This window comes from Leucoraja erinacea, chromosome 16 (genome assembly GCF_028641065.1).
Source record: "Leucoraja erinacea ecotype New England chromosome 16, Leri_hhj_1, whole genome shotgun sequence".
Taxonomy (NCBI): domain Eukaryota; kingdom Metazoa; phylum Chordata; class Chondrichthyes; order Rajiformes; family Rajidae; genus Leucoraja; species Leucoraja erinaceus.
In genome coordinates, this window is record NC_073392.1 from 18122861 (window position 1) to 18148227 (window position 25367).

Sequence of the window (25367 nt, forward strand, 5' to 3'; positions counted from 1 at the left end):
TCTCCTTGGTTACATTGTCATTACATTCTCAGGGAAGTTGCAAATCATTAATCATTCTTGTACTCAACCGCCAATTGTTCGTTCAGAAAACATTATTCAGCTCTGGGGTGGCTGTTTTGAACCCTTTACAACTCCTCCCCCTTCTGTCGTGGCATGGACTGACTCCCCTACCCCCTCCCCAATTTTTGCACATCCAGAATCCTGGACTTTCCACTCGTCATTTAGATTTAACTTTAATTTCATGTTACATGTATCTTGTTGTGTTTTATGACTGTTGGCAGACTCATTTCCCTCCGGGGATAAATAAAGTTCTATCGAAGGTAGACAAAGATGCTGGAAACTCAGCGGGTGAGGCAGCATCTATAGAGCGAAGGAATAGGTGACGTTTCGGGTCGAGACCCTTCTTCAGACTGATGTGGAGGTGGGGCCCACCCAAATCACCCCCTCCCTGGTACTTTCCCTTGCAACCGCAGGAAATGTTACACTTGTCACTTTACCTCCCCCCTTGATTTCATCCAAGGACCCAAGCAGTCTTTCCAGGCGAGGCAGAGGTTCACCTGCACCTCCTCCAACCCCATCTATTGCATCCGCTGCTCTGGGTGTCAGCTGCTCTACATCGGTGAGACCAAGCGTAGGCTTGGTGATCGCTTCGCCCAGCACCTCTGCTCGGTTCGCACTAACCAACCTGATCTCCCGGTGGCTCAGCACTTCAACTCCTCCTCCCATTTCGAATCCGACCTTACTGTCATGGGTCTCCTCCATGGCCCGAGTGAGGCCCACCGCAAATTGCAGGAGCAGCACCTCATATTTCGCTTGGGTAGTTTACACCCCAGCGGTATGAACATTGACTACTCCAATTTCAGGTAGTCCTTGCTTTCTCCCTCCTTCCCCTCCCCTTCCCAGCTCTCCTACAACCTACTGTCTCCGCCTCTTCCTTTCTTCCCCCCCACCTCCACATCAGTCTGAAGAAGGGTCTCGACCCAAAACGTCACCTATTCCTTTACTCTGTAGATGCTGCCTCACCCGCTGAGTTTCTCCAGCATTTTTGTTACCTTCGATTTTTCCAGCATCTGCAGTTCTTTCTTAAAAATAAAGTTTTATAGTATCATATTGTATTTACTACCAAATCCATAAGAAAAATGTAACAAACTCCCAAGTTCACCTGACTCAGTGAAAAAGTTCTTCAAATTTAAGAACCAAGGAATCTCATTTATTTTTTAACTTGCAGAGTTGAATGAAAATCTGTCTGGTTTATTGTAGGCACCTTTAACAAGTCAAATACACTTGCCAGATTTAAAAGTACGTATGCTCTTGCCACAATACATGTTTATATTAATAAAAATGCATTAAGTAAATCTAATGAAACAAAAATATGTAAACAAAGACTGCTAATCAGTTTAATGTAGTCATATATTCAAGTACTCACAGGGATTCCTTGCAACTGTGGTTTATCTAGCAGATTGTGAAGTTCATTTCTGGAAGCCTCTATTTTATCACGGTCTGCAGCATCTACCATGTAACTTTAAAAGGAAAGACAGCACACACTGAGTATTTATTCTACACAAGTAATAAGCCATATTTTGATTAAATCATATACAATTCAATGCCATAACTCATATATTTGCAGCCTGCAATTTTGCAATCAATCGGCACAAAGCATTCAAGTTATGGAGCTGCAGTGGAAGTCACCTTAGATAGCTGGTTATTTTTAAACTGTGTAGTTGTAATGCTAGGCTCAATGGCAACTTACCATGGTTTTGTCTAATAAATTAGTTATCAGTCTCCTATGGATAGCTGGAAATCTAAATGGAAATAATTTCTCCCATTTTTAAATGTAAATGATTATTGGCAATAGTATACATATACTATATTCAGCTGACGTTCGTGCATCAGTAGCTTGTACACCAGGCACGTGCCGTCAGGGTAGGCAAGGTAGGCACTGCCTACCCTGACTAAAATTATAAAATGGTATTAAATATAAATAGTAAAGGTAAGGGAGAATTATGCCGACCTAAGAGATCGATCTCTTAGGTCGGCATAATTCTCCCGTGCCTTTCATCCGCAGTACATGTAATACGTGAAAGTATGTGCAGCTCACGTGCCGTTGACGCTGCTTCAAGCCTTCAATGACAAGTGGTGCTGAAGGCAGCTGAAATTCTGCCTTTGCACCATGGACTGCGTACTGCGCATGTGCAGCAGCTTACTGCGCATGCGTGGCACAAGTTTCTTGGTGGGTTTTACAAACATGGATTGTCATTATCTTAAGAATATTTTAAGAAAAAAAGAGAGAAGAATGGAGTTTGTGTATAAAATGTGGTAAGTAAATTTCTTTGAGCTATATGTTTTTAAATACCGTATTTCCCGGCAATGAAGACGCTATTTGTTAACCAAAAATAAGGCATGAAAATTTACCTGCATCTTGGAGGCTGAAGGTTAGGTTGTTAGCCAAGAAAGATAAACTTGACTATCCCTCATTGCTGGCAGCTGATGGGAAGCGGCTGTAAAGTGGGAAGCGGCTGTAAAAGGACAGCATCGCTGCGGCGGGCAGGGGAGTTCCTTTCACAGCATGTGGGGAGTCTGGCCGGGGGTAAAGTTGCAGGGAGGGCAGGAGCGTTGCGAAGGAGGGGGTCGGGGATCATGCCAGCAACTCACTCACTGTTCAGTGAGGGGACCGGCTCAAGAGCAAAGGTCATAGAGCGGAGCGGGTCAGCAGGCGATGGATAACAGGAGAGCGGGCGGTGGAGCTCACTCCTGTGTCAGCGTGACCAGGGGACCAATTTTAGGTTACTCGCGCCGACACAGGAGTGAGCTCCACCGCCCGCTCTCCTGTCATCCATCGCCCGCTGACCCGCTCTTGAGCTTGTCCCCTCACTGTCCGATGTGCATTGAAAGACACGGACTGGGCAGTGAATGCCATGCAGTGCAACCCAGCGCAGCAAATGAGGCTATGTCCTGCTCCCGGCTGAAGTTGGCATTTAAGGATTTGCAAAATGGAGGTGCGTCTTCATTGCTTCTCCTCCAAGAACCCACCACTATGTAAAATGATGTGATGCACAAATCTCCTTTAAACTTACCCCCTCACATAAATCTATGGTCTCTGATATTTGATATTATGGCTGAAGGGTCTCGACCCGAAACGTCACCCATTCCCTCTCTCCAGACTTGCTGCCTGCCCCGTTGAGTTACTTCAGATTTTTGTGTCTATCTTTTTGATATTTCCACCCTGAAAAAAAACTAACCATCTACACTAGAGTTAAGACAAACCACAGTAAGCAATGGAATTTTCATTACAAGTACATGATATCCTTGACTATTGATCTTCACTGAATGTTTATATAGTGAATACACAAAGCGCAATCATGCACTCTAACAAATGAGAGCTTTATTTTAAATTAGGTATTTAAATGGTTCCATTACCCCAACTGTGACTAGCTGGCAATTTCAGCATTCAATAAGGATTATTCTCAGTTTACTTTCCTACCCGTTGGACACAACACTGTTCCTTCGTCCAAGTCTGCTAACACAGATCACAAATGGCCAATGCTCCAGCACTGATCCTTGTGCCAATGTACTTGTGCCAATCGAATTATAATCCCTTCACCAGAATAATCTAACAAGGCTAATAATGACATTCGTTTGCCTAGTGTCTTTCTTCTTATGACTGATTGTTTCAGGTTTCTTCCTCTTTTGCTCTCAGTTTTCTAATTAAAAGGGATATTTCTGGTGCCTGCCATAGAGAAATACAAAAATACTTGTGCAAAGTCTCTGCCTTTTCCACATATTCCAGTGATAATTCTCCAGTCTCATCCTCCTAGGAACCAAAGTTTACTTGAGCAACTCAATTATTTTTATGAATTCAGAGAAGCCATTTCAAATTTATTGACAGTTTCATCAATCTATATAGATTAAGGGGGCTGAGGGGTCATTTTATGGAGGTGTATAAAATCACAAGGATATTAGAAGGACAGAATCTTTTACTGTGGATAGGGAAATCTAGAACTGTGGATTTAAGATCAGAGGGACAAGATAATGGGAACAGGAAGGGCAACTTTTTCAGAGGGATGGGTTGCGTTGGGGGACCCGGCCTCCCGTGTGACTGGGACCCAACGGGCCCAACTTAGTCTAATGAATTTATAAAACTGCCCTGACTTCAATCTATCAGCTTGAACAGGAAGTTATTATTACCAATGTAGTTGATCCAACCCATATGAAGATTGCAAATGCCCACAATTCATACAATATCCTCCTTGTGGTGCACCACCTTCCCCCCATTAGTTAACGATTTATACTTTGCCCTACAGTGCAGCTAATGTTCGGGAGCTTTAGATGACTACAAGTCTCCAACATGCGGATGCTTAAATAAATGAAAGATTTAAAATTAAATTCACAAGACACTACTGCAAATAATTTAGGAAATGTAATTTCTTTATTCGAGCATGGGCAAAGTGTATATCATGCAATATTATAAAGGTAGGAAGGGAAGCTAAGTAATTGTAGACAGGTTAGGCTCAACGGGTGTTGGGAAATCAGATCTATTATTAAAAATGAGGCAGGCAATGATTGTCATCTGATCAGAGAACCACCACATATTTGTAAAGGGCAAGTTACACTTTGCGAATCCTGTTGGGTACTGCCCAAGGATATAATTAATACTTTTGGTTAAGTCCCAGGAAACCATAAAACTAAGGTTGAAGCTCCTAGATTTAAAACTGCTTAAAATGAGCCGAGTAATAGAGACTGAATATAATAATGAACAGTTTGCTCAAAACATCCAGGCTGGGTCACAACCCCATTCACATATTTACTACTTCAACAACAGAATAGAAAGCCAAATTTCCAAATTTAGCGATGATGAAAATAGAGAGCATTGCAACACAACAGACAGGAGCATCAGTTTACATGAACATTAATAAATTAGGCCCAAGTATAAAACAAGATTAGCTAAAGAGTAGCTCCTATACATGTGAGACCCTTATCCTCATCCTCTAAGCTTCAGCTATCTACCCTCTTATCCTATGGCCTCAAAGCCAATTAGCTTTCCATTCTGCCATTTATCCTCTGCTCCACAAGCTATGACCTATTAATTTGATACTTCATGGGAGGCAGTTTGGAAATTTGACTTGCACATAATTTTACATTACATCTTCTAAGGATTCCATGGGGTTAATCAATCTCAATTCAATTCAAGTAATGTATTGCCATGTCAACAAGTTGATAGGAATGTGTCTTGGTTCGATCTCAGACAGATACACTACAGTACAATATAACCACCACATACACCACAATAAATAATACAGACAATACCGTACGAAGGACAATATATACAGGAAGGACAGTACCCAGCAGCGTCATATTAAGCGTAAGTGCAAGTGCAAAAGAAAGTGCAAAGTGATTAGTGCAAATTCAAATATCTGATGGCTTGGAGGTAGGTGCTGTCTCTGAAGCGAGATGTTTTACTTTTAATGCTTCTATATCTCCTTCCTGATGGGAGGAGATTAAAGAGGTAATGTGCCGGGTGAAAGTGATCTGCTATGATTTTTTTGGCCTTTCTGGTGAGTCTTGTTGAGAAAAATGATGTCACTGAGGGAAGTCTGCTGCAACCGAATCTACAATCCCTTTTGAACTTCCTCATAATACATTTTGCTAGATGTACTTAGTTTTCTCCTTTAATAATTCTATTAGATATCCAATCACTTTTAAGCCCTTTGAAGCTTTAGATATGTTCAAATAGACAATTTAAATATGTATAACAATGCCTTCTCCATTACACTAATTTCTAATAAATTGTCAAATTAGTAACACCTCCCTCTTTTTTCCTGGATGCTTCAAAAAGGTGTATGTAAATGATTCAAACCTAGAATTTTTGTCAGCAAAGTTTGACTGGCTGTTTCATCCATTTCATCCAGTGGTTATCTTTTTCCAATTTTAACTGATCTCATATGATCGCCTGATTTGTATCCCTGATAAAACTAGTTACTATTTAACAAAATGGCTGAGGTAAAATAACAATTTCCTCAGTATTCTGTTGGTGCAACCAATTATGGATTTCTAAATGTTGCAATTCAAGCACCACAGGTCATGCCTGGGGATGGTATTCCTAGAAAAACCCTCCATATTGCTCCTTTCCAGGTGAAATTAGATCACCAGTGAATGTGTCGAGAAAGAAGTCGGAAAAATATCTATTTATTCCCCCCCATACAAATTCTGTCAGAGCAGATTTTTCATTCTTTTATCTCAAGCGCAAATTTCCTTGATCCAAACGGCCTTAACACAGAATCACTTGCATAATCTGATGCAGGTAGCTGGCAAAGGATATTCAATCATTTCTCCTCAACTTTAGGTAACATGGAAGAAGGCATGTAAGTTAATGTACCCATTGAACAGCATTTTGTCATGGTTAAGATGGGGGAAACAACCTTTTTTTGGTGATACATCAAGTTGAAGTCAACAAAATATTGACCATCCAATGAAATATTGACCTTCCAACAAAAACTAAACAAACATTTCACACCACGAACTTATAGTGAATCACGATGTAAACGGGTTTCCTTGGAAACTTGAAGCGTATTTTACAGAAAAGTTTGAGTGCCTGGTAAAAAGCATTCATGCAAGTACTGAAAGGGGTCATTACATTTATCTATAGCCATTTCAAAGAACACTGGTAATCCGGGACTGGCAGGATCGTGGTTTAATTTACTTATGGTGCAGAAAAGGTGGCAAGGTTTTAATGAAACCTTTTATGTTCAATTACTTGCACCATTTTCCTGACAGGAACTAAATGATTTCTCTATCACTATGCACCTGGACCCAGAGATGATGGAGCAAAGATGCAAGATACTTACACAACTGCATTTACTCCTCTGCAATAACGTTCCCACATACTCCGAAACCTGGGCTGTCCACCAATGTCCCAGATCTTCAAAATATAAAATAAATGAAAATTAAAGATTGAAATATGAATATTGCTATGAACATTTAAATTTTAATGCTTACATGTGGACATGCCCAGTTGTCTTACATGGGATTTACTGAACCATGCAGGCATGAGACATGAAAAAAATGAAAAAGAGAAAGAGAGACTGTGATTTAGGGGTAATTGCCCCCTGGGAGGGTTCCAAGGGGCAACACCCCTGGCGGGGGTAACATTTTATGCAGAAATTATTTTGATAATTGTACCTTGAAATAACACCGCTTTCTTGACCGTTTAATCATACCTTAAAATGACACCAACTCCTTGCTTGTTTACAGTTAAGTCATATTGAAAATATTTTATACTACACTTACACCTACTTGTAACATGATATCTGTTCCTTGCTTGCTTACTCTAATTAGAGAGAAGTATCCTTTACACAGGAAATTGTTGATAATTTTTTGAATTGTGAAATGACACAATTTCCTTGCTTGTTTACCCTTAATTTATACTGTAATTTTTCTTTTTTTATTATACCTTTCAATAACACGTTACCTGTTTGAATCAGGTAAAAAGAACATTGCAGTGTCTATGACATACGGACTCTTGAATGCTTTTATTTTTCAAATGTACGTAACTCTGTGCTCCCGCCCCAACCTCGGTACGGTAGGCTTAGGGCAGCGATTCCCTAGTTTTGGTATCCGTGTCCCCATACGTAAATTTTCATAAGCATTTTGCACCCCTCGTTAAAAACAATTTGTATTTCATAGTACAATAAAAATTATAATACTTAATTTAATGATATGACAAAATATTGCATGGATGCACTCACTAATTATCATGAAATATAATTATCAAGCAAGTAAAGAAACAATGGTAATCATGTATTTTTACAGAGGTGCCGGCTCGGCACCAACTTGCCCCGACTCTCCCGCAGCTTTGGGCTCACTCACTCACCCACCCACTAACCCACTCACACCTGCAATGGACAACAACTCTACTTTATTCAATGCCAGATCCACACCATCAACAAACGCTTCTTCACCTACCTGGACACAAACTTGCCCGCCTCCAGGCCGGTCCTCCACCGATTCTACTAGACTCCACTGCCCACCTGCAGGCCCAGAACTCTACCGCTGGACCGCGGCGCCGCCTGCCCGACCACCGCGAGGCCGAGATAGCCACCACAAGGAGCAGCAACAACACACACTGCCGTCTGACACCAACACAGCAGAGTCTGAAGTAGCCTGCCTCAAAGATTCCTCTCAAGACATGCATGGTCATTTCAAATCAAAGCCTCATCCTTCACAGGTATGCTTTTGCAGTGACAAAGAGGTTCCATCTTTCTTATTTCCTGTCCTATGGCACTGAAGAACTTAGAGGTCATACATTAGAGATTGACTACTACATTGATCACTTTCTCTACTAGTATCTTCCTGTTTGGCCTGCCTCCCTCATTTTATCCCAACCTCCCTCCAAATCTTATTCCAGGCACATAAAGACAAGATTACAGATAAAATGCACACAACAGAGGGATCATCCACCATAGCGATCACAATGCCATCTTCAACAAGATTTATTCATTAACCTGCCAGACTGTTGAAGGATTTTGAAAATGAGCATCTTCTACTCCTAGAAGGGTGTGATGGATGGCAGTTATACAAATACCTCCATTCTTCCTCAAAATGAAAAAAAAAATCTAATCTGGAAAGATATTGATGCTGAATGTCATCACTGCACCAATATCATGCAAGTTTCCAACAACAACATGATATTTCCTTTGCCACAGAATTCAAGGTATATTCCAGTTACCAGAAGTGGGATTAGTGAGGGGCTAATATTTTATGACTCACTTGCTGAGTAACACGCAATGAAGTGAGAGCTTCTTATCTTAAATAGGGAAATGAACAACATATTTAGGAAGCTAATATCATTTCCAAGCTAAACAATAAAATCATAGGTAAATTTAATTACGTTTTTTGGAAACACCCCAGGGAAAATTCCAACCTGCATAAATTCAGACTGGAATACCCTACTCAAACCTATGAGGAACCGATTAAATGCACGGTGGTTACCTTGGCTTCCAAACAGTACAAGTAAAATATGAGTAATCAATTATATTGACATTTTAAAGTTATAGCTGAACCAGCATCTGCAGTTCGTTCCCACACATTAAAGCTAGAAATGATAGAGAAAAACTTGGGATTCACAGAATCACTACCATGTCCAACAAATCAAATACGTCAGTTTTCCTCTTAAATCTTGTTGTTTCTGCTTCCATCTGTATTGCTTTGAATATTGAAAGCATAGCCCATTCACCATAAAGTCTCTTGCACCATTGACCGTTTCTTAATTCCACCTCTTTGGTTGAATACATTTTATAACCATCAATTTCCATCAACTGACAATATAATCAAATATTTCACTAAGATTAAGCGATCTGTACAGAAATGCCTTGATTTAACAAGTTAGAGCAAAATTCTGTTAAACAGATAGAAGTATATAAATTAGAAGTATAAAAATATTCAGATCAAAAATTCACATTTTGGTTTCCCAGACTCTTATAGTATGTCTTAAATATTCAACCAAACTAATTGAGATGAGCACAAGGATCCAACCATCCAGCATCATTCTCATGATTGCATCACATTCCAAAGCAAGAAAGTTGCATTATTTCCATATATATTTCCATAAGCATAACTACTTATATTCCCAAGAGAGATGGAGTATCAATAGAAGTTTTAATCCTTGTTTAAATTAAATGTGTGGTGTACCAGAGTAAAACAAAAGTAACATACTTTATGTTATATCTTTAGATTATATACTTTAGGTGTATAAAATCATGAGAGGCATAGATCGGGTAGATGCACAGATTCTCTTGCCCAGAGTACGTGAATCGAGGACCTGAGGAAATAGGTTTAAGGTGAAGAGGGACAATTTAATAGGAATCTGAGGGGTAACATTTTCACACAAAGGGTGGTGGGTGTATGGAATAAGCTGCCATAGGAGGTATAGGCAAAAACTGCAGATGCTGGTTTAAATCAAAGGTCGACACAAAATGCTGGAGTAACTCAGCGGGACGTGCAGCATCACTGTAGAGAGGGAATGGGTGATGTTTCAGGTGGAGACCCTTCTTCAGGCTGATCAGTCTCCAGAGATGCTGCCTGTCCTGCTGAGTTACTCCAGAATTTTGTGCCTGCCATAGGAAAATTATTGAGGCAGGGACTATCCTAATGTTTAAGAAACAGTTGGACAGGTACATGGATAGGTACACAAAAATGCTGGAGAAACTCAGCGGGTGCAGCAGCATCTATGGAGCGAAGGAAATACGTGACATTTCGGGCCAAAACCCTTCTTCAGGTACATGGATAGGATAGGTTTGGAGGGATATGGACCTAACACAGATGGGACGAGTGTATCTGGGTGGGCAAGTTGGGCCGAAGGGCCTGTTTCCATGCTGTATCACTCTATGACTAACATACATTTAAGAAATATCATTAAAAACAACAGAAACAAATTAAACAGATTTAGCCTCTTCACCCCAACAAAGGCAGTCTTTTGCAAATGATTGTTTCAACTGAAACATACTGAACACAGGATGACTGTACATTGGTTCTGCCATTTTCATCACATACCTTTATTGTTACGTTGCCTTTGGTGACCTTTCTCATGTTGAAACCAACAGTTGGAATCATATCTTCACTGAACTGACCAGACTAGAAATAAAAATAAATTATTAAAATTTATTATTTTGAAGAGACATCTTTTCAAACCCCATTGAAAATAGTGAATGTGACTAAATTCAGTATTTTCTCCATGTGATTAACAATGATAGTTTCCACTTGCAAAGTTAATTAAACAATTTCACAAGCAAAACTATTTCAGCATCAGAAATCATTGAAGTGGCATGGAATTGGATGCTATTGGTTTAGCTAGGATGGTCAGATTGCAGTCAACATAATGGTCAATAAAGTTGCCCAAGATAATCTTTTGTTAGTCTGAGCAGGAATTATGGAAACCATATCTGGCTTTGATATGGTAAAATACTTCAGATAACAGTAAATTTGACTACAGGCAACCCAAGTTATGGGGGCATGGAAGGGGGTTGCAGTCCTAGAAAACTGCATGTATCGCAATTTTATATTGCAAAGCCACATATTCTACACATGCGTCAAGAACAAATAAATGGTGTTCATTTTTTTGCCCACAAATTCTGCAAGAGCAAATATTATTGTATACCTCAAATTTTTGTGCTGTGATTCGTGAATTCTGTACGGTCGAACTTACACAGTACATTTTCAAACAATCATGTGAGTACAGTAGTAAGTGGGGGGGGGGGGGGGGGGTGGAGTCAATAACATGGACACATATTCATGCAGCTAAAGGGAGAGTGTCGGAAAGGTCATGTTTAAACTAACAGGGCAGGAGGATGGGACCCAATGCAAGGAGACAGAGGGCCATAAAAGGAGGACAGAAGCAAAAGGTAGAAGGGAGATAAGAAAAACTAGCCTGAAAGCTTTGTACCTTAATGCGAGGATCATTCGAAATAAGGTGGATGAATTGAATGAGTAGTTAGTAGTTAAGGGACATGATATAGTTGGATTATGGAGACATGGCTCCAGGGTGACCAAGGCTGGGAACTAAACATTCAGGGGTATTTGATATTCAGGAATGATCGACAGAAAGGAAGAGGTGGTGGGGTGGCATGGCTGATTAAAGAAGAGATTAAATCTCAATATTTATTTTCCATTTCAGCTTGATAGCCGTTGAAATGGTTATGCTGAGGACTTTCACTTCACAGTAACAACCGAAAGGAGGACGTTGTGTCAATCCTGCTGACAATTTGTTTGATGGCAAGTGAAAGATGAAGAAAATGCACAAAATTTCAATTTAAAAGAACAGAAAAGGACAAGCTAATATAAACTGACATTCCATTTAAAGGTTTTTAAATAGGTGTGAGTGGGGTGGGTTAAGGGGGGGCTGGGCCGGTAGAGAGGGGAGGATGTACAATTTAGTGAAAGCAGTTTCATGAAATGACCAAGGTAACATCAGCTTTGGAAATTAATCTAACACCATAATTTCTCTGTAGGTCAGAATTACCAAAAAAGCAGAGATTGCAAAAATGTAGAAGTCATAATTAACTAAGTGAATTTGAGCTGATAATATGTTAGTCATGGAATGAGGTCAAATTCACAAACTCATGACTATCATCTGACCAAGTTAACATGAAATGAATATGCAATTTGAATGCTGTGGCTACACAGAACAGGAGCAGTTTGATCATAAAGATACATTTAACAACGCAAAATAAAGATTTGTAAAGCTTTTGAGAATCAATCAAATTTAATTTTAACAACGCATTATGGAACATACTATTTCTGAATGTATAAGAAGGAACTGCAAATGCTGGGTTACACTGCAGATCGACACAAAATGCTAGAGTAACTTAGCGGGACAGGCAGCATCTCTGGATAGAAGGAATGGGTGACGTTTCGGGTCGAGACCCTTCTTCAGACGAGTATCAGACGGGTCTGAAGAAGGGTCTCGACCCGAAGGGTCACTCATTCCTTCTCTCCAGAAATGCTGCCTGTCCCGCTGAAATACACAGCATTTTGTGTCTATCTTCTCTATAATACTAATGAAATCTAGTGAGTCATGTTGTTAAGACCCGACTTCACAGCAAAGAAAATGTTCACCAAGTAGCATTGCAACAGCTCCCAAGGTACATCAAGATGCGGCAGTAGAAAGTGAAGGGGAAAGTCAGTGACTGTGAACAGCCTGTGATTTTCCCTGCTCATATGGTCATATGTGATGGCAGTAGAATTAGGCCATTCAGCCCATAAAGTCTACGCTATTCAATCATTGCTGATCTATCTCTCCCTCCTAACCCCATTCTCCCTCTCCCCATAACCTCTGACACCTGTACTAATCAAGAATCTATCTATCTCCACCTTAAAAATATCCACTGACTTGGCCTCCACAGCTTTCGGTGGCAATTCCACAGATTCACCACCCTCTGATTAAAGTTGTGCCCTAATGTTCCATGGTAGGCTCAGGAAGAGGGCCATGCAGCCTCAGCACACAGAAATAGCATTAGGGAAGGCTGGACTAAGCCCAAATGACAACTATCCAATGCCGCCAGAACACCTAGATTTAAAGTAAGAATATCAGTATTTGCCTATCTCCTTAACCAAAGATCAGACTTTTCAGAGACTTGGAAGGTGCAAGATGATACTGGGATGTGGCACCTCTCTGCATGCCTCAAGCAGAGGGGATCTATTGTATTTATGTATATTATTCGACTGGATAGCATGCAGAATAAGTTTTTCATAATATCTCTGTACATGTGACAATATTAATAAACTAAAAACTTAAAAAGGCAGTGCTCAAAGTGCAGAGGGTGGTCAGCCAAATAAATGGAAAGACTAATGTTTCTTGGGAGAGGATGGATTAGAGCACGAGACTTGGTAGAGTAAAGTATTCTCTTTGGAACAGACTTTAGGTGGAGGTTTAATGTAGATGACAAAACAGCGCAGCAAATTCCTTTGAGCCAAAAAGTACTTCCTCAAAATGGTGGTGGAACTTCCAGAAATTAATATAGTAAAACTCCAATAGTGCAGCATACTTGGGACTTGTGTTACCAAACGGATGCATTTTCCAGACTATTGGAGAGAGGTTTTGTTGTCAAGTTTTGCAATGAAGCCCAAGTTTCAGGGGTGCACAGTGACAACTACCTTTTCATTGGTACTTATATGTACTGAGGTACAGTGGAACTCTTTTTTGCATACAATTCAGTATAAGTATTACTTTACATAAGCACATCTTACATTCCGTACAAGTGTATAGGAATTGTACACTGAGACAGTATACAAGATTCACCAGGTTTTGGCACAATTTTCAAGTTCCATGTTATAATTGCAGTGGTATTTCACCTAGCCATGGTAGAATTAGAATTTGACAGAATTAGAATTTGACTTGCAATATCTGATGATTGCCCCCAAATATGAATATGGACTGTCAGTAGACACTAAAAGCTAGAGGAAGTTCCTCTTGCAACACGTGTACCAATCTTCAGGGAAGTTGCAAAACTTAAATGAGATCATATCATCTTGCAGGAGAAGTTGGAGAAACTGAACGATCTACATCAAAGTATTACAATATATTATCTACTTGCATTTCATCTTTATATTATCTACTTGCATTTCATCTTTATAAATAAGATAGAATCAGAGCTTTACTAAAGAGACACAGCACGGAAACAGGCCCTTCGGCACACCGAGTCCGTGGCGACCAGCGATCGCCCCATACACTAGCACCACCCTACACACTAGCAACAATTTTACCAAAGTCAATTGACTTTCAAATCTTTACATCTTTGGAGTGTGGAAAGATACCAGAGCACCCGGATAAAATTCAACTGGTCATAGGGAGAACGAACCTGGGTCTCTGGTACTGTAGGTAGACATAAAATGCTGGAGTAACTCAGCAGGAGAGGCAGCATCTCTGAAAAGAAAGAATGGGTGACGTTTCGGGTTGAGGCCCTTCATCAGACTGATACTGTACTCTCTGGTATTGCAAGGCCGTAACTCTAACGCTATGTCACTAAAGAGAGACATTCACCCATCTTGGCTGAATTACCATCCAATATAGCACACACCTGCTCTCTCCCAACTTTGGAAATGTTACCTCTAAAAAGAGCAATTCGTTTTCTTTCAAAATAATAATGGAACCATTTCAGATAAAGTGGCCAAGATCAGAGTTCACCACTCAAATTCTTAACTTTTGCCTCCTGGATCTTTTGCCAAATACCTAAACCCATGGTCTTGAAGTACTACCTTACTGCCCATGGAAATATTTTCTCATTTACTGCAAAATCGTCCGCTACATTCAACACTAACCAAATCTCTAATCTCATTCCATGAAGAGGCGATTTGCTTCACTGGTCATTCCTGGTGCTAATCCCATATGCAAAACATCGTTTTTACTGTTCAACATCATGATTTCTACCATTTTCAGCAGGATCACGGTGATGCAGCAGTAGAGTTGCTGCCTTACAGCGAATGCAGTGCTGGAGACCCGAGTTCGATCACAACTACGGGTGCTGTCTGTACGGAGTTTGTACGTTCTCCCCGTGACATGTTCCCGATGTTGTGGGAGTCCAAAATCAGGGGCCACAGTTTAAGAATAAGGAGTAAGCCATTTAGAACGGAGATGAGGAAACACTTTTTCTCACAGAGAGTGGTGAGTCTGTGGAATTCTCTGCCTCAGAGAGCAATGGAGGCAGGTTCTCTGGATGCTTTCAAGAGAGAGCCAGATAGGTCTCTTAAAAATAGCGAAGTCATGGGATATGGAGAGAAGGCAGGAACGTGGTACTGATTGGGGATGATCAGCCATGATCACATTGAATGGCGGTGCTGGCTCGAAGGGCCAAATGGCCTACACCTGCACCTATTGTCTATTGTTTATTGACCTGCGTGGGTTTTTTCCGAGATTTTCCGGTTCCTCCCACACTCCAAAGACGTACAGGTTTGTGGCCCTAGTGGGTGTAGGATGGTGTTAATGTGCAGGGAACGCTGGTCAGCGCAGACCCGGTGCGCTGAAGGGCCTGTTTCCGCGCTGTATCTCTAAACTAAGCTAAATATTTTGCCCTGTGGAAAACAAAGATTTTGGTGCACCGACCCGTTTCCTTACCCAGTTGAATGAGAAGTGGGAAAGAAACTGCCATCTACACTTGTTCTCTAATGCAATGGATTAACAATCATATTCAACCAAATAAACAGCACTAGATCGCTTCAAAATTTAATCCATATCAAATACCTTTATTCCCGTTCCTGAAACAGTAATAAATTCAATCATTCTTGAATACGAAGTTTTTATTTAAACTAAGGCGACATTTTGAAATTTCTCTCTCCAAAATTAAAGATGCTGAGCAGAAAATGTTAGTTTCCTTTAGTCTCAAGATACAGCGCAGAAACAGGCCCTACAAACCATCGAGTCCGCGATGACCAACTTCCAAAACTCTAGTTTTGCACACAAACTGGCTTTACACAAGCTGGAAGAAAAATGAAATGTTTCAGCCCTATATAATCAACCCATGTGGTTGGATATTTTGGACTCAGCAACGTCATTATCCCTGTCACTCACCAGCCCCCTGTTGCAAGACCATCAATGTGCAGCAACTAGAAATATGTGGTAACTTTATAGGTGAAAGAAAAATATTTGATTGAAATTAATAATTATAAATATTGTTAGTCTTTACCAGTGGGACTGGATAACAGTTCCTTACTGCACTTATACAAGACCCTGGTGAAACAATTGCAACAGTGTGCATAGATTTGGGCTTCCTTATCCATAGGAGGCGGTATCTGTGTTGCAGGATGAAGCTTCTATAGATTCTGTGATTAGAATCCTGTGGACCCGGGATGAAGGGTCGTTGACGTAAAACATCAATTGCTTCTGCTCCCTCAAATGCAATCTAACCTGCTGAGTGTGCCTGGCATTTCCTGTTTTATTTTAGATTTTCAGTACCTTTTTTTTTCACTTCTGTGAACTGGCCTTCAAAGCGATCATATACATGTCATACTTCTTGCATTTTAGAATTCAGGTGATCACTTTTGAGACAGAATTCTAAGGGACAGAAGTGAAATACAGTTCATCTATTTAAGAATGAGAGTAGGGGAGAGCATCTAAAGCCTTTCAATTTACAGAAACCATATACGATGGAAATTGTGAAGCACAATTAGGAAACAAGGCAAGATTTTATTGAACAATTAAATGTCTGAACAGTTGAATGGCTGATTCCTGCTACTTCCTACATTATTACCATAACCGCTTTACAAGATATTCAACATATGATCAATACTTTAAGATGACCTTAAATGCAGAGTCATTTACCCAAGGTAGGCGACAACAAACAGAGGACATAGGTTTAAGGTAAGAGGGGCAAGATTTAAAAAGGGACTTGAAGGGCAACTTTTTCGCTCAAAGAGGAAGTAGTTGAAGCATGTACTATAACAGAATTCAAAAAAACTTTTCAACATGTACATGAATAGGAAAGGTTAAATGGGGCTAGCTTAGATAGGGCATCTTGGTCTGCAGAACAAGTTGGGCCGAAGGGTCTGTTTCCATAAAAAGATTTCCAAAACATGAAAATTCAAGAGGTGCGAGTTTGGGTAAGGAAGGCAGGAAAGAAATGTGAATTTTCAAGAATAGTAAGGAGCAAGAGAAGGCAGGGAGATACTGGAGCAAGACTTAGAACAAAAGTTTGAAGGTACGAATCAATTTCCGGAGGCTACGGTATTATACTGGTCAGTTATACTTATTTGGCACTATTCCCTCGTGAGTTTTGCAAGATAATAATTTTGAGCAGTTTAAGATGATTGTTTCCCACTTGTGCCACCTTGGTGTCTTTGATTTGACTTCAGCTAATAGTCCCAATTTTGTAGTCATTGGCAAGATGCACGTTATTGAATGCAACATTCAGAACATTAAAAAATCAAATAATAATTCAAAGTTAAAAAAATTTTAAAGATGTAATTTAGCCTTTTGCCCTTAGCCTTTTTTTTTTAACAGAATGAATAGGGGTTTCCATTGTTCAAACAGAATTCCCAGTGTAAATGTGCACTGCTGCTGCATCCTTGTAAAATACAACAGGTGACAACAACTTTAGGCTTTCCACCTTTATGCAGGCTCTCAAAAGCTGCTGTCAGTTAATAGACAGTTACAGACTTAACAACTAACATTCCTCTGCAAAACCTGGCGGTCAGTTTGTCAACTAATCTATTAGTCTTAAAGCCTCATTATTTGCAATGAATTACCTATGAGGGATTTAAAAATGCTTGTAAATTATTGCTTTGAGAAAAAGCATCTTCATTCAGAACACTTGCATGAACACAAACCTTCGATATATACTGGTAGTTTCCCAGATCAGAAGCAGAGTGAACATATAATCAAACGTTAAATTAATGAGTCAACAATAATGGTCAACAGAGACAGGATTGTGGTCATTATGAGAATGGTCTTGGCCTGAATCAATTACAAAACACTTTCAAAATTCATTAATGTATTAATTAAGCCGATTGTTTAATCAGATGACACAGTTAATGAATACCATATTGTAATGCTAGTTAATTGCACCAAAGCCATTTTTCAGCCCACACTTACTGAAGCAGCACATTACGGTGGTGGTAAATCTTGAAGTACATGGGTCCTAAAATTGTCAGACACGAAGAAAACAAACTGCAAAACGTCACTTTCCCCATACCAAGTGGAATAGCACAATTACATTTCATCTGCATCCCCAAACTCACCTAATATCTTGTGAGTGGACCTCATTTCTAGCTTGTGGGCTCCCCAAGCACCCAAAATAGTTTAACATACATATAGAACTTGCACTCTTACAAATTAAAATCATACTTTGTTGCTGAAACATGTGGAATTATTATAGGTAATGCATTTACGTATATTACCTTGAAGACAATGTCAGTATTCTATTCTAACTTTATCCCAACTAGGAAATCTCTAGCAACAATAAGATTCTAACAGAATCGTTATCACTGCAGCATCACAACAACAAAAACCCAAAACCCTTTCAGCACACTTGTCACGAATGTAGGAAGTGCTGATTTGAGAGAGGTGTGGACGAGAAGGGCAGTGAGTCTCAGCAAACATTTGAAGCATCTGTATTGCATTTTGTGACACATAACATGAAACAGCATGTGTATCTACCCATTACTGCATTTGGTACAATAGAAACCAAATTTTAACTCAGCAGTAAACATCCAGTGTAATAGTTAGTAGGAAGGTTATTTAAAACTGCAACATATTTATTTCCCATGTGGCATAATCTAGCACGATCATTATATCAGCTGAAATTGCTGTCGCTGAAAAAGCTCGAAACAAAACAAAGATAGGAAATTCAATTGACAGAATTGGTCATTACATAGAACGGCTATGCTTAGAAAATATTGAGGATGAAAATTAAAACCCAGCATCCTTAATTCAGTAGCCCATGAATATTTAGATGTTGTTCTACAAATTGAACTTGTACATTGTGATTTCCCATTAACTAAACCAAATCACATAACTGAAAAATACTTAATTCTAAGATACTTGATATGACAGGTGCCAAGACACTTTAGGCCAACTAGAAATTCCAGAATAAAGCCAGACTCTGAACAAAAAGTCAGCCAGGGAATGAAAAAAATAGTTCAGAGGATTATGAATCTCTTGAATTAGCCAATTCCTACCTGCAAGTTATAAAGTATTTTAAGACCCAGAGTTTTGGTGCTTTGGATATCAAATGACATGTTGGGTAGTATAAATGGACTTTACAAATGTTCTGAATTAACCTATAATAATTTTCTTAAATTAATTTACTGGGTGTGGGCTTGACTAGCAAGGCCCAACTTTACTGTCCACAAACAGTCTGAACATCTACAGTCGTTTTACCCACAGTATTATTAAGTACAGAACTTCTAGCACTTAAACACAATGTAAAAGCACTATATAATGACGTGGATGGAGAACTGCAGCTGGGGGAGCTCCAAAGCTTCTGCTGCTTTAGTCCCTTTGGGCAGTATAGGTGACGGGACTAAGAAGGTCTGCCAAAGCAGCCTTGGCAAGTTGCCGAATTGCATTTTGTAAACTGAATCTTACTTGTATCTTGTAAACTGTGGTAATTATTGGCCAATGAAGGAGCAAAATAACCTTAAATGTGGTGGATAGAGTACCCATCAAACTGATTACTTGCTGTTGAAGTTCTTGGTGCTACACTTAAACAAGTATAGATAAGAATACCACTTAATTCCTGATGTATAAAGGCAAGAGAATCAATGTGAGAATACCCTGTAGATAGACACAAAATGCTGGAGTAACTCAGCGGGACAGGCAGCATCTCTGGAGAGAAGGAATGGGTGATGTTTCGGGTCGTGAAGCAAGAGTTAGGGATGCTGCCTGTCCCACTGAGTTACTCCAGTATTTTGTGTCTATCTTCAGTGTAAAGCAGCATCTGCAGTTTCTTCCTACACACGCCTGTACCTGTTTTTCTCTGATCAGCTTCAAACTGATAGCAATCTCAAATCATTTGGTCGGTAACAAGATAATGTTTATGCCATTAAATAATTACAGACTATCATATGACAAATATTCATTTCCTAGCATTTCTGTGCACCACAAATGTTTTTTGTAGGTACATGTCCGAACATTTTACAGGTCTTCCTGAATGCACCTAAAGATTGCTTCATCATAAGGTGTTATTCCTGGAGCCTGTGGCAGACATCCACATATTTTTCATGAAAAAGAGGTATGTTGTTAGGGACAAAAGCCTGCAGATGCTGGAATCTTAAGCATAAAGCAAATTTCTAGAGGAACTCAGTTGGTCAGGCAGCATCAATTCCCTCCACAGGTACAATTCTACGATCACCTCTCAAACTCAGCTTGTTGGCCCACTTCTAATCCGACTAGTCCAGAATAGTTGTGGCAAAACTATAACTAAGTAGTGAGTAGGTTACCAATAATTAAATGCCTCCTGAAAGCAGTGACAACACCAGGTATTTTCCTTATAATTCATAGCATACTGATATGGCACAGGTTAGCCTATTTGGATGTCCCTTGCTTTTTGTGGACAGGGACATAAGTTGATGCTTTTATACATTGTTGGGCAGCGGTGCTCCAACTGTCCTTGAGCAGCTTGGCTGAAGATAATCCTTTCAGAGCATTTTTGTCAGTCAATTAGCTTAGTTGCATCCAGGCTCTCAGTCTTTCATGAAATTAATTGGCTGACAACAGGCTTTTGTGATTCTGGGCACCCCAGGATGAGGCAACAATGGACCATTCAGTTGACATTTCAAAGTCCAAGTATGATTTACACTCAATGTAGACACAAAAAAGCTGGAGTAACTCAACAGGACAGGTAGCATCTCTGGACAGAAGGAATGTATGATGTTTCGGGTCGAGATCCTTCTTCAGACTGGTTAGGGATAAGGGAAACGAGAGATATAGATAGTGATGCGGAGAGGTAAAGAACAATGAATGAATGATATTCAAAAAAGTAACAATGATAAAGGAAACAGGCCATTGTTAGCTGTTTGTAGGGTGAAAATGAGAAGCTAGTGTGACTTGGGTGGGGGAGGGATAGAGAGAGAGGGAATGCCTGCGCTACCTGAAGTGAGAGAAATCAAAATTGATACCACGGCTGTAAGCTGCCCAAGCAAAATATGAGATGCCGTTCCTTCAATTCGCCTTTAGTCTCACTCTGACAATGGAGGAGACTTAGGACAGAAAGGTCTGTGTAGGAATGGGAAGGAGAATTAAAGTGTCCAGCAACTGGGAGATCAGGTGGATTCAGGCAGACTGAGTAAAGGTGTTCCACGAAACGATTGCCCAGTCTGCGTTTGGTCTCGCCAATGTATAAGAGTCCACATCTTGAACAACAGATACAGTAGATGAGGTCGGAGGAGGTGCAAGTGAACCTCTGCCTAACCTAAAAGGATTGTCGGGGTCCCTGGACAGAGTCGAGGGAGGAGGTATAGCGACAGGTGTTGCGTCTTCTGCGATTGCAGGGGAGTTACACTCAATTGGGCATCAGTGAGTGCAGAAACTTGTGGAGATGGCTCTTTCTGTCAGAGATTTCTTGTCTATGAACTGAATGTCGCAGGGCAATTGTTTGCAAGACACTTTTTACTCTGTTGCAAGCACACGAGTTTCACCGTTCTAATTTTTAGTTCCATCTGCACTAATCTTAACATTCTTCGTACTCAGTATAACAGGGTTTACTCCGTGGCTTGCTATCAAAATGTAGCTATCAGGTTACAAATTCAAAAGAGTAAGATGTTTTCTTATCAGTATGATCCCTGCATTCACAAGACTTTAAGGAGTCAGTCAAATGAGGGCTCAGAAAGCCATTCCCTCCTAACTACTGTGATGCTAACCTTTGTAGATCCTTCCTGTCAGTTGGACTCTTGTTCCTATTTTTACAATCTCTTGATGTGCAGAGATGTAGATTATGAAAAAATGTCACCCAAGAGTAGATACTTCTACTTAATGGTGGTTACGTATAAAAAGGCAAATTAACTTTCAAGATCACAAACCACCCATATAAAGAATGTTCTTGTCCATTCTCTTGTTATACCTGTGGTAACCTTTCTCATCCTATTTTTAATACAGTCCTATTGGTGTTAGCAACCCTACAATATGAACACATTTGGCATGTTAATAAGCTTTTAAGTGGAAAAAGACCTTAACAACCTTGTTGGGCCGGGAGCCTTCTTGAAGGGGGCAAGGTAGATACCATGGGGCAGAGGGGGGCAAGGGTGATACTGAGGGGCAGGGGGGCAAGGGTGTGAGGGGCAGAGGGGGGCAAGGGTGATACTGAGGGGCAGAAGGGGGGCGAGGGTGATACTGAGGGGCAGTGGGGAGAGGGGGGCAAGGGTGATACTGAGGGGCAGAGTGGGGCAAGGGTGATACTGAGGGGCAGAGGGGGGTGAGGGTGATACTGAGGGGCAGAGTGGGGCAGAGGGGGGCAAGGGTGATACTGAAGGGCAGAGTGGGGCAAGGGTGATACTGAGGGGCAGAGGGGGGCAAGGGTGATACTGAGGGGCAAGGGTGATACTGAGGGGCAGAGTGGGGCAAGGGTAATACTGAGGGGCAGAGTGGGGCAAGGGTGATACTGAGGGGCAGAGGGGGGCAAGGGTGATACTGAGGGGCAAGGGTGATATTGAGGGGCAGAGTGGGGCGAGGGTGATACTGAGGGGCAAGGGTGATACTGAAGGGCAGAGTGGGGCAAGGGTGATACTGAGGGGCAGAGGGGGGCAAGGGTGATACTGAGGGGCAAGGGTGATATTGAGGGGCAGAGTGGGGCGAGGGTGATACTGAGGGGCAGAGTGGGGCAGAGGGGGGCAAGGACGAGGGGCAGAGGGGGCAAGGGTATTGATGGGCAGAAGAAGGTAAAGTAGATATTGGGGGCAGAGGAGGGTGGCTAAAGTAGATATTGAGACAGAGCAGATATTGGGAGGCGAGGGGGAGTGGATTGCGGGTGGGGTAATAAAAGGGCGCTGGGACAAGGGGCGAAGTGGGCAGGGATGGGACAGCTGACGCCAGAGGAGATCAAGCGGAGCCCCGAGCAGCCGGGCCGCCGCACTCACTCACCGCGATAACGTTGACGAAGGTGGTCTTGCCCGAATACTGCAGCCCCACCAGCGTCAGCTCCATCTCCTCCTTCCAGAACAGCGACTTGATCCAGTCCAGCAGCCGGTTGAAAAACGCCAACATCGTGCGTGAGACGGGGAGGGTCGGAGAGGAGGGAGAGACGGGGCCGAGAGGCAGGGAGGGAGGGAGCGAGTGACCGAGAGAGAGAGAGAAAACGCTGGGCCTCGGCAACCACCACAAGCGGCCGCTAGCAACGCCGGAAGTGCTGGCGAGTCAGGTGACGGGGAGCGGGGGGCGCCGGGATAGCGGAAGACCAGATCCGGAGTCCTGGGAGGATGCTCAGCAAAGGTCCTATAGCTGTAGATCCTTGATGTAGGAGCTTTGGTCGCCAGCAAAGATTATAGAGGAGCTCCTCTAGTATCTTTGGTCGCCAGCACTCCCCAATGACCAGGGGGCGCAGCGCCAGCGACCTGGTTTCTTGGTCCTCCAAAATATTCCAAATGGAATTTAAACTGGAGGTGGAAGGGAGGACTTGAGCCAGAAAGGGTTATTGGGAAGAAAGAGCCACCTCCAGTTTAGTTGCATCAGTTTGGGTAACTATAGTAGGGTGTATTCCATGCTTTAATTTTTCTGGGGAAGAACGAATTGCTGTATACATCTGTCTTTGTAGCTGGATCACAAATCACAAATTGGATTGAATGCCCTCGTCTGAACCTAATTGGTTTGGGTTTAGTGTAGGTCTTGTAATCTATGTCGAACTGACCATTTAAAATTAATTAAAAAAAACAGGTCAAACAGTGAGTTTCACGCCTGTCTTGGAGAGGGTTCCACCCCCAGAGAATTCAGACGTTTGGTAACACTCGCTTCTCTCTCATAGGTGTTAGTAACAAATCGATCCTGATCCTGACAACGATTCGATCCTGACTACGGGTTGCCATCAGCACGGAGTTTGTATATTCTCCCTTTTAATCACGTGGGTTTTTATCTGGTTTCCTCACACATTCCAAAGACATACAGGTTTGTAGGTTAATTGGCAGCTGTAAAATTGTAAAGTCCCAGGTGTGGGTCGGATAGGGTTAGTGTACGGAGATAGCTGGTCGGTGAGGACTCGGTGGGTCAAAGGGCCTAATTTCTGTGTTGCATCTCTAAACGAAACCTGTTGCTTTTTCATCTTCATTATTTTTTTTAATTACTTTATTTATAATAAGAAAAACACTTAAATTAAAATCTTATCCTCTTTGCCTTTTTTTTGTAAAATAAACTTTAAAATTAGAATTAAAACCGTGCATGACATCTTCACATTCCTAGTCTATACTTTCATATCTATACCTCCCTTCCATTGACTCCATCTGCACCTCACGCTGCCTCGGCAAGGTCAGCAGCATAATCAAGGATGTGTCGCACTCTGGCCACTCCTTCTCCTCTCATCGGGCAAATGGTGTAGAAGTGCGAAAATGCACACCTCCAGATGCAGGGACAGTCTCCTCTGACATTCAGTCGTGGCTGATCTATTTTTCCCTCTCAACCCCATTCTCCTGCCTTTTCCCTGTAACCTTTGACCCACTTACTATTGGGGGTGCTGCGAGTCGTCTGCCCTACCAGCAGCTTGTTCATTATTTCGACTTTTGTCGTAATTTTGACTCGTTATTCCGAGTGTCTCTCGGTATGTTTTGTGTCTTGTGTGTGTGGGGGGGGAGAGGGGGGAACTGTTCACTTCCTCGACAGAGAGGCGATTTTTTTTCCATGTCGCTTCTCCGCCTTCCTCGCCGGCCTAACATGTTGGATTGGAGCGGCCTTTCCGGGGGTCGGGCCCAGAGCTTCAGCAGCGGGCGTATCGTGGACTTTTCCACCGCGGAGCGGGGGCAAACCCTTGCCGGGGGTCGCCAGAAAGGAGTGCTCCGATGGCTGGCCTGGTAACTTTGGCATCATGGGGCTGTGGTCTGCTGAGCTTCTAGCCATGGGTGTGGCATGGATTTACCATCCGGAGTCTGGGATCCTTTGCTGGTACGAAAGTGGCCGATTTTCGTCATCCCGACGAGAGGGCCTGGACATCTGGCCATCCATAGCGGTGAATACGGAGGGTTTATGGCCCAGACCACGGATGAACGGGGGAGGAGGACTGGCTGAACTTTGTTGCCTTCCTCCGCAGTGAGGAATGCTGTGGTGGATGTTTGTGTCGAACTCTATTGTGTATTGTGTGGATTTTTTTAAGTGTATTCGTGCATGGCAAATTCATTTCTTTGGTGCATGTGATGAATAAATTTGACTTTGACTAATCAAAAACTAGTCAATCACCACTTTCAAAATACCC

The 25367-nt window shown here is 41.6% G+C and overlaps 1 protein-coding gene across 1 annotated transcript in view; it reads right to left on the minus strand.

Annotated features, from left to right (window-relative positions):
• The window catches only part of arl8ba (ADP-ribosylation factor-like 8Ba), a 34623-nt gene extending 11312 nt beyond the window's left edge, over positions 1 to 23311 (minus strand). Inside the window, exons 1-4 of the mRNA XM_055647735.1 lie at positions 23057 to 23311; positions 10546 to 10626; positions 6843 to 6916; positions 1427 to 1520 (exon numbers count right to left, since the gene is read on the minus strand). Coding sequence (XP_055503710.1) covers positions 1427 to 1520; positions 6843 to 6916; positions 10546 to 10626; positions 23057 to 23179 — 372 coding nt within the window. The 5' untranslated portion in view covers positions 23180 to 23311. The remainder of the gene's footprint in view (positions 1 to 1426; positions 1521 to 6842; positions 6917 to 10545; positions 10627 to 23056) is intronic.
• Between the last annotated feature and the right edge of the window lie 2056 nt (positions 23312 to 25367).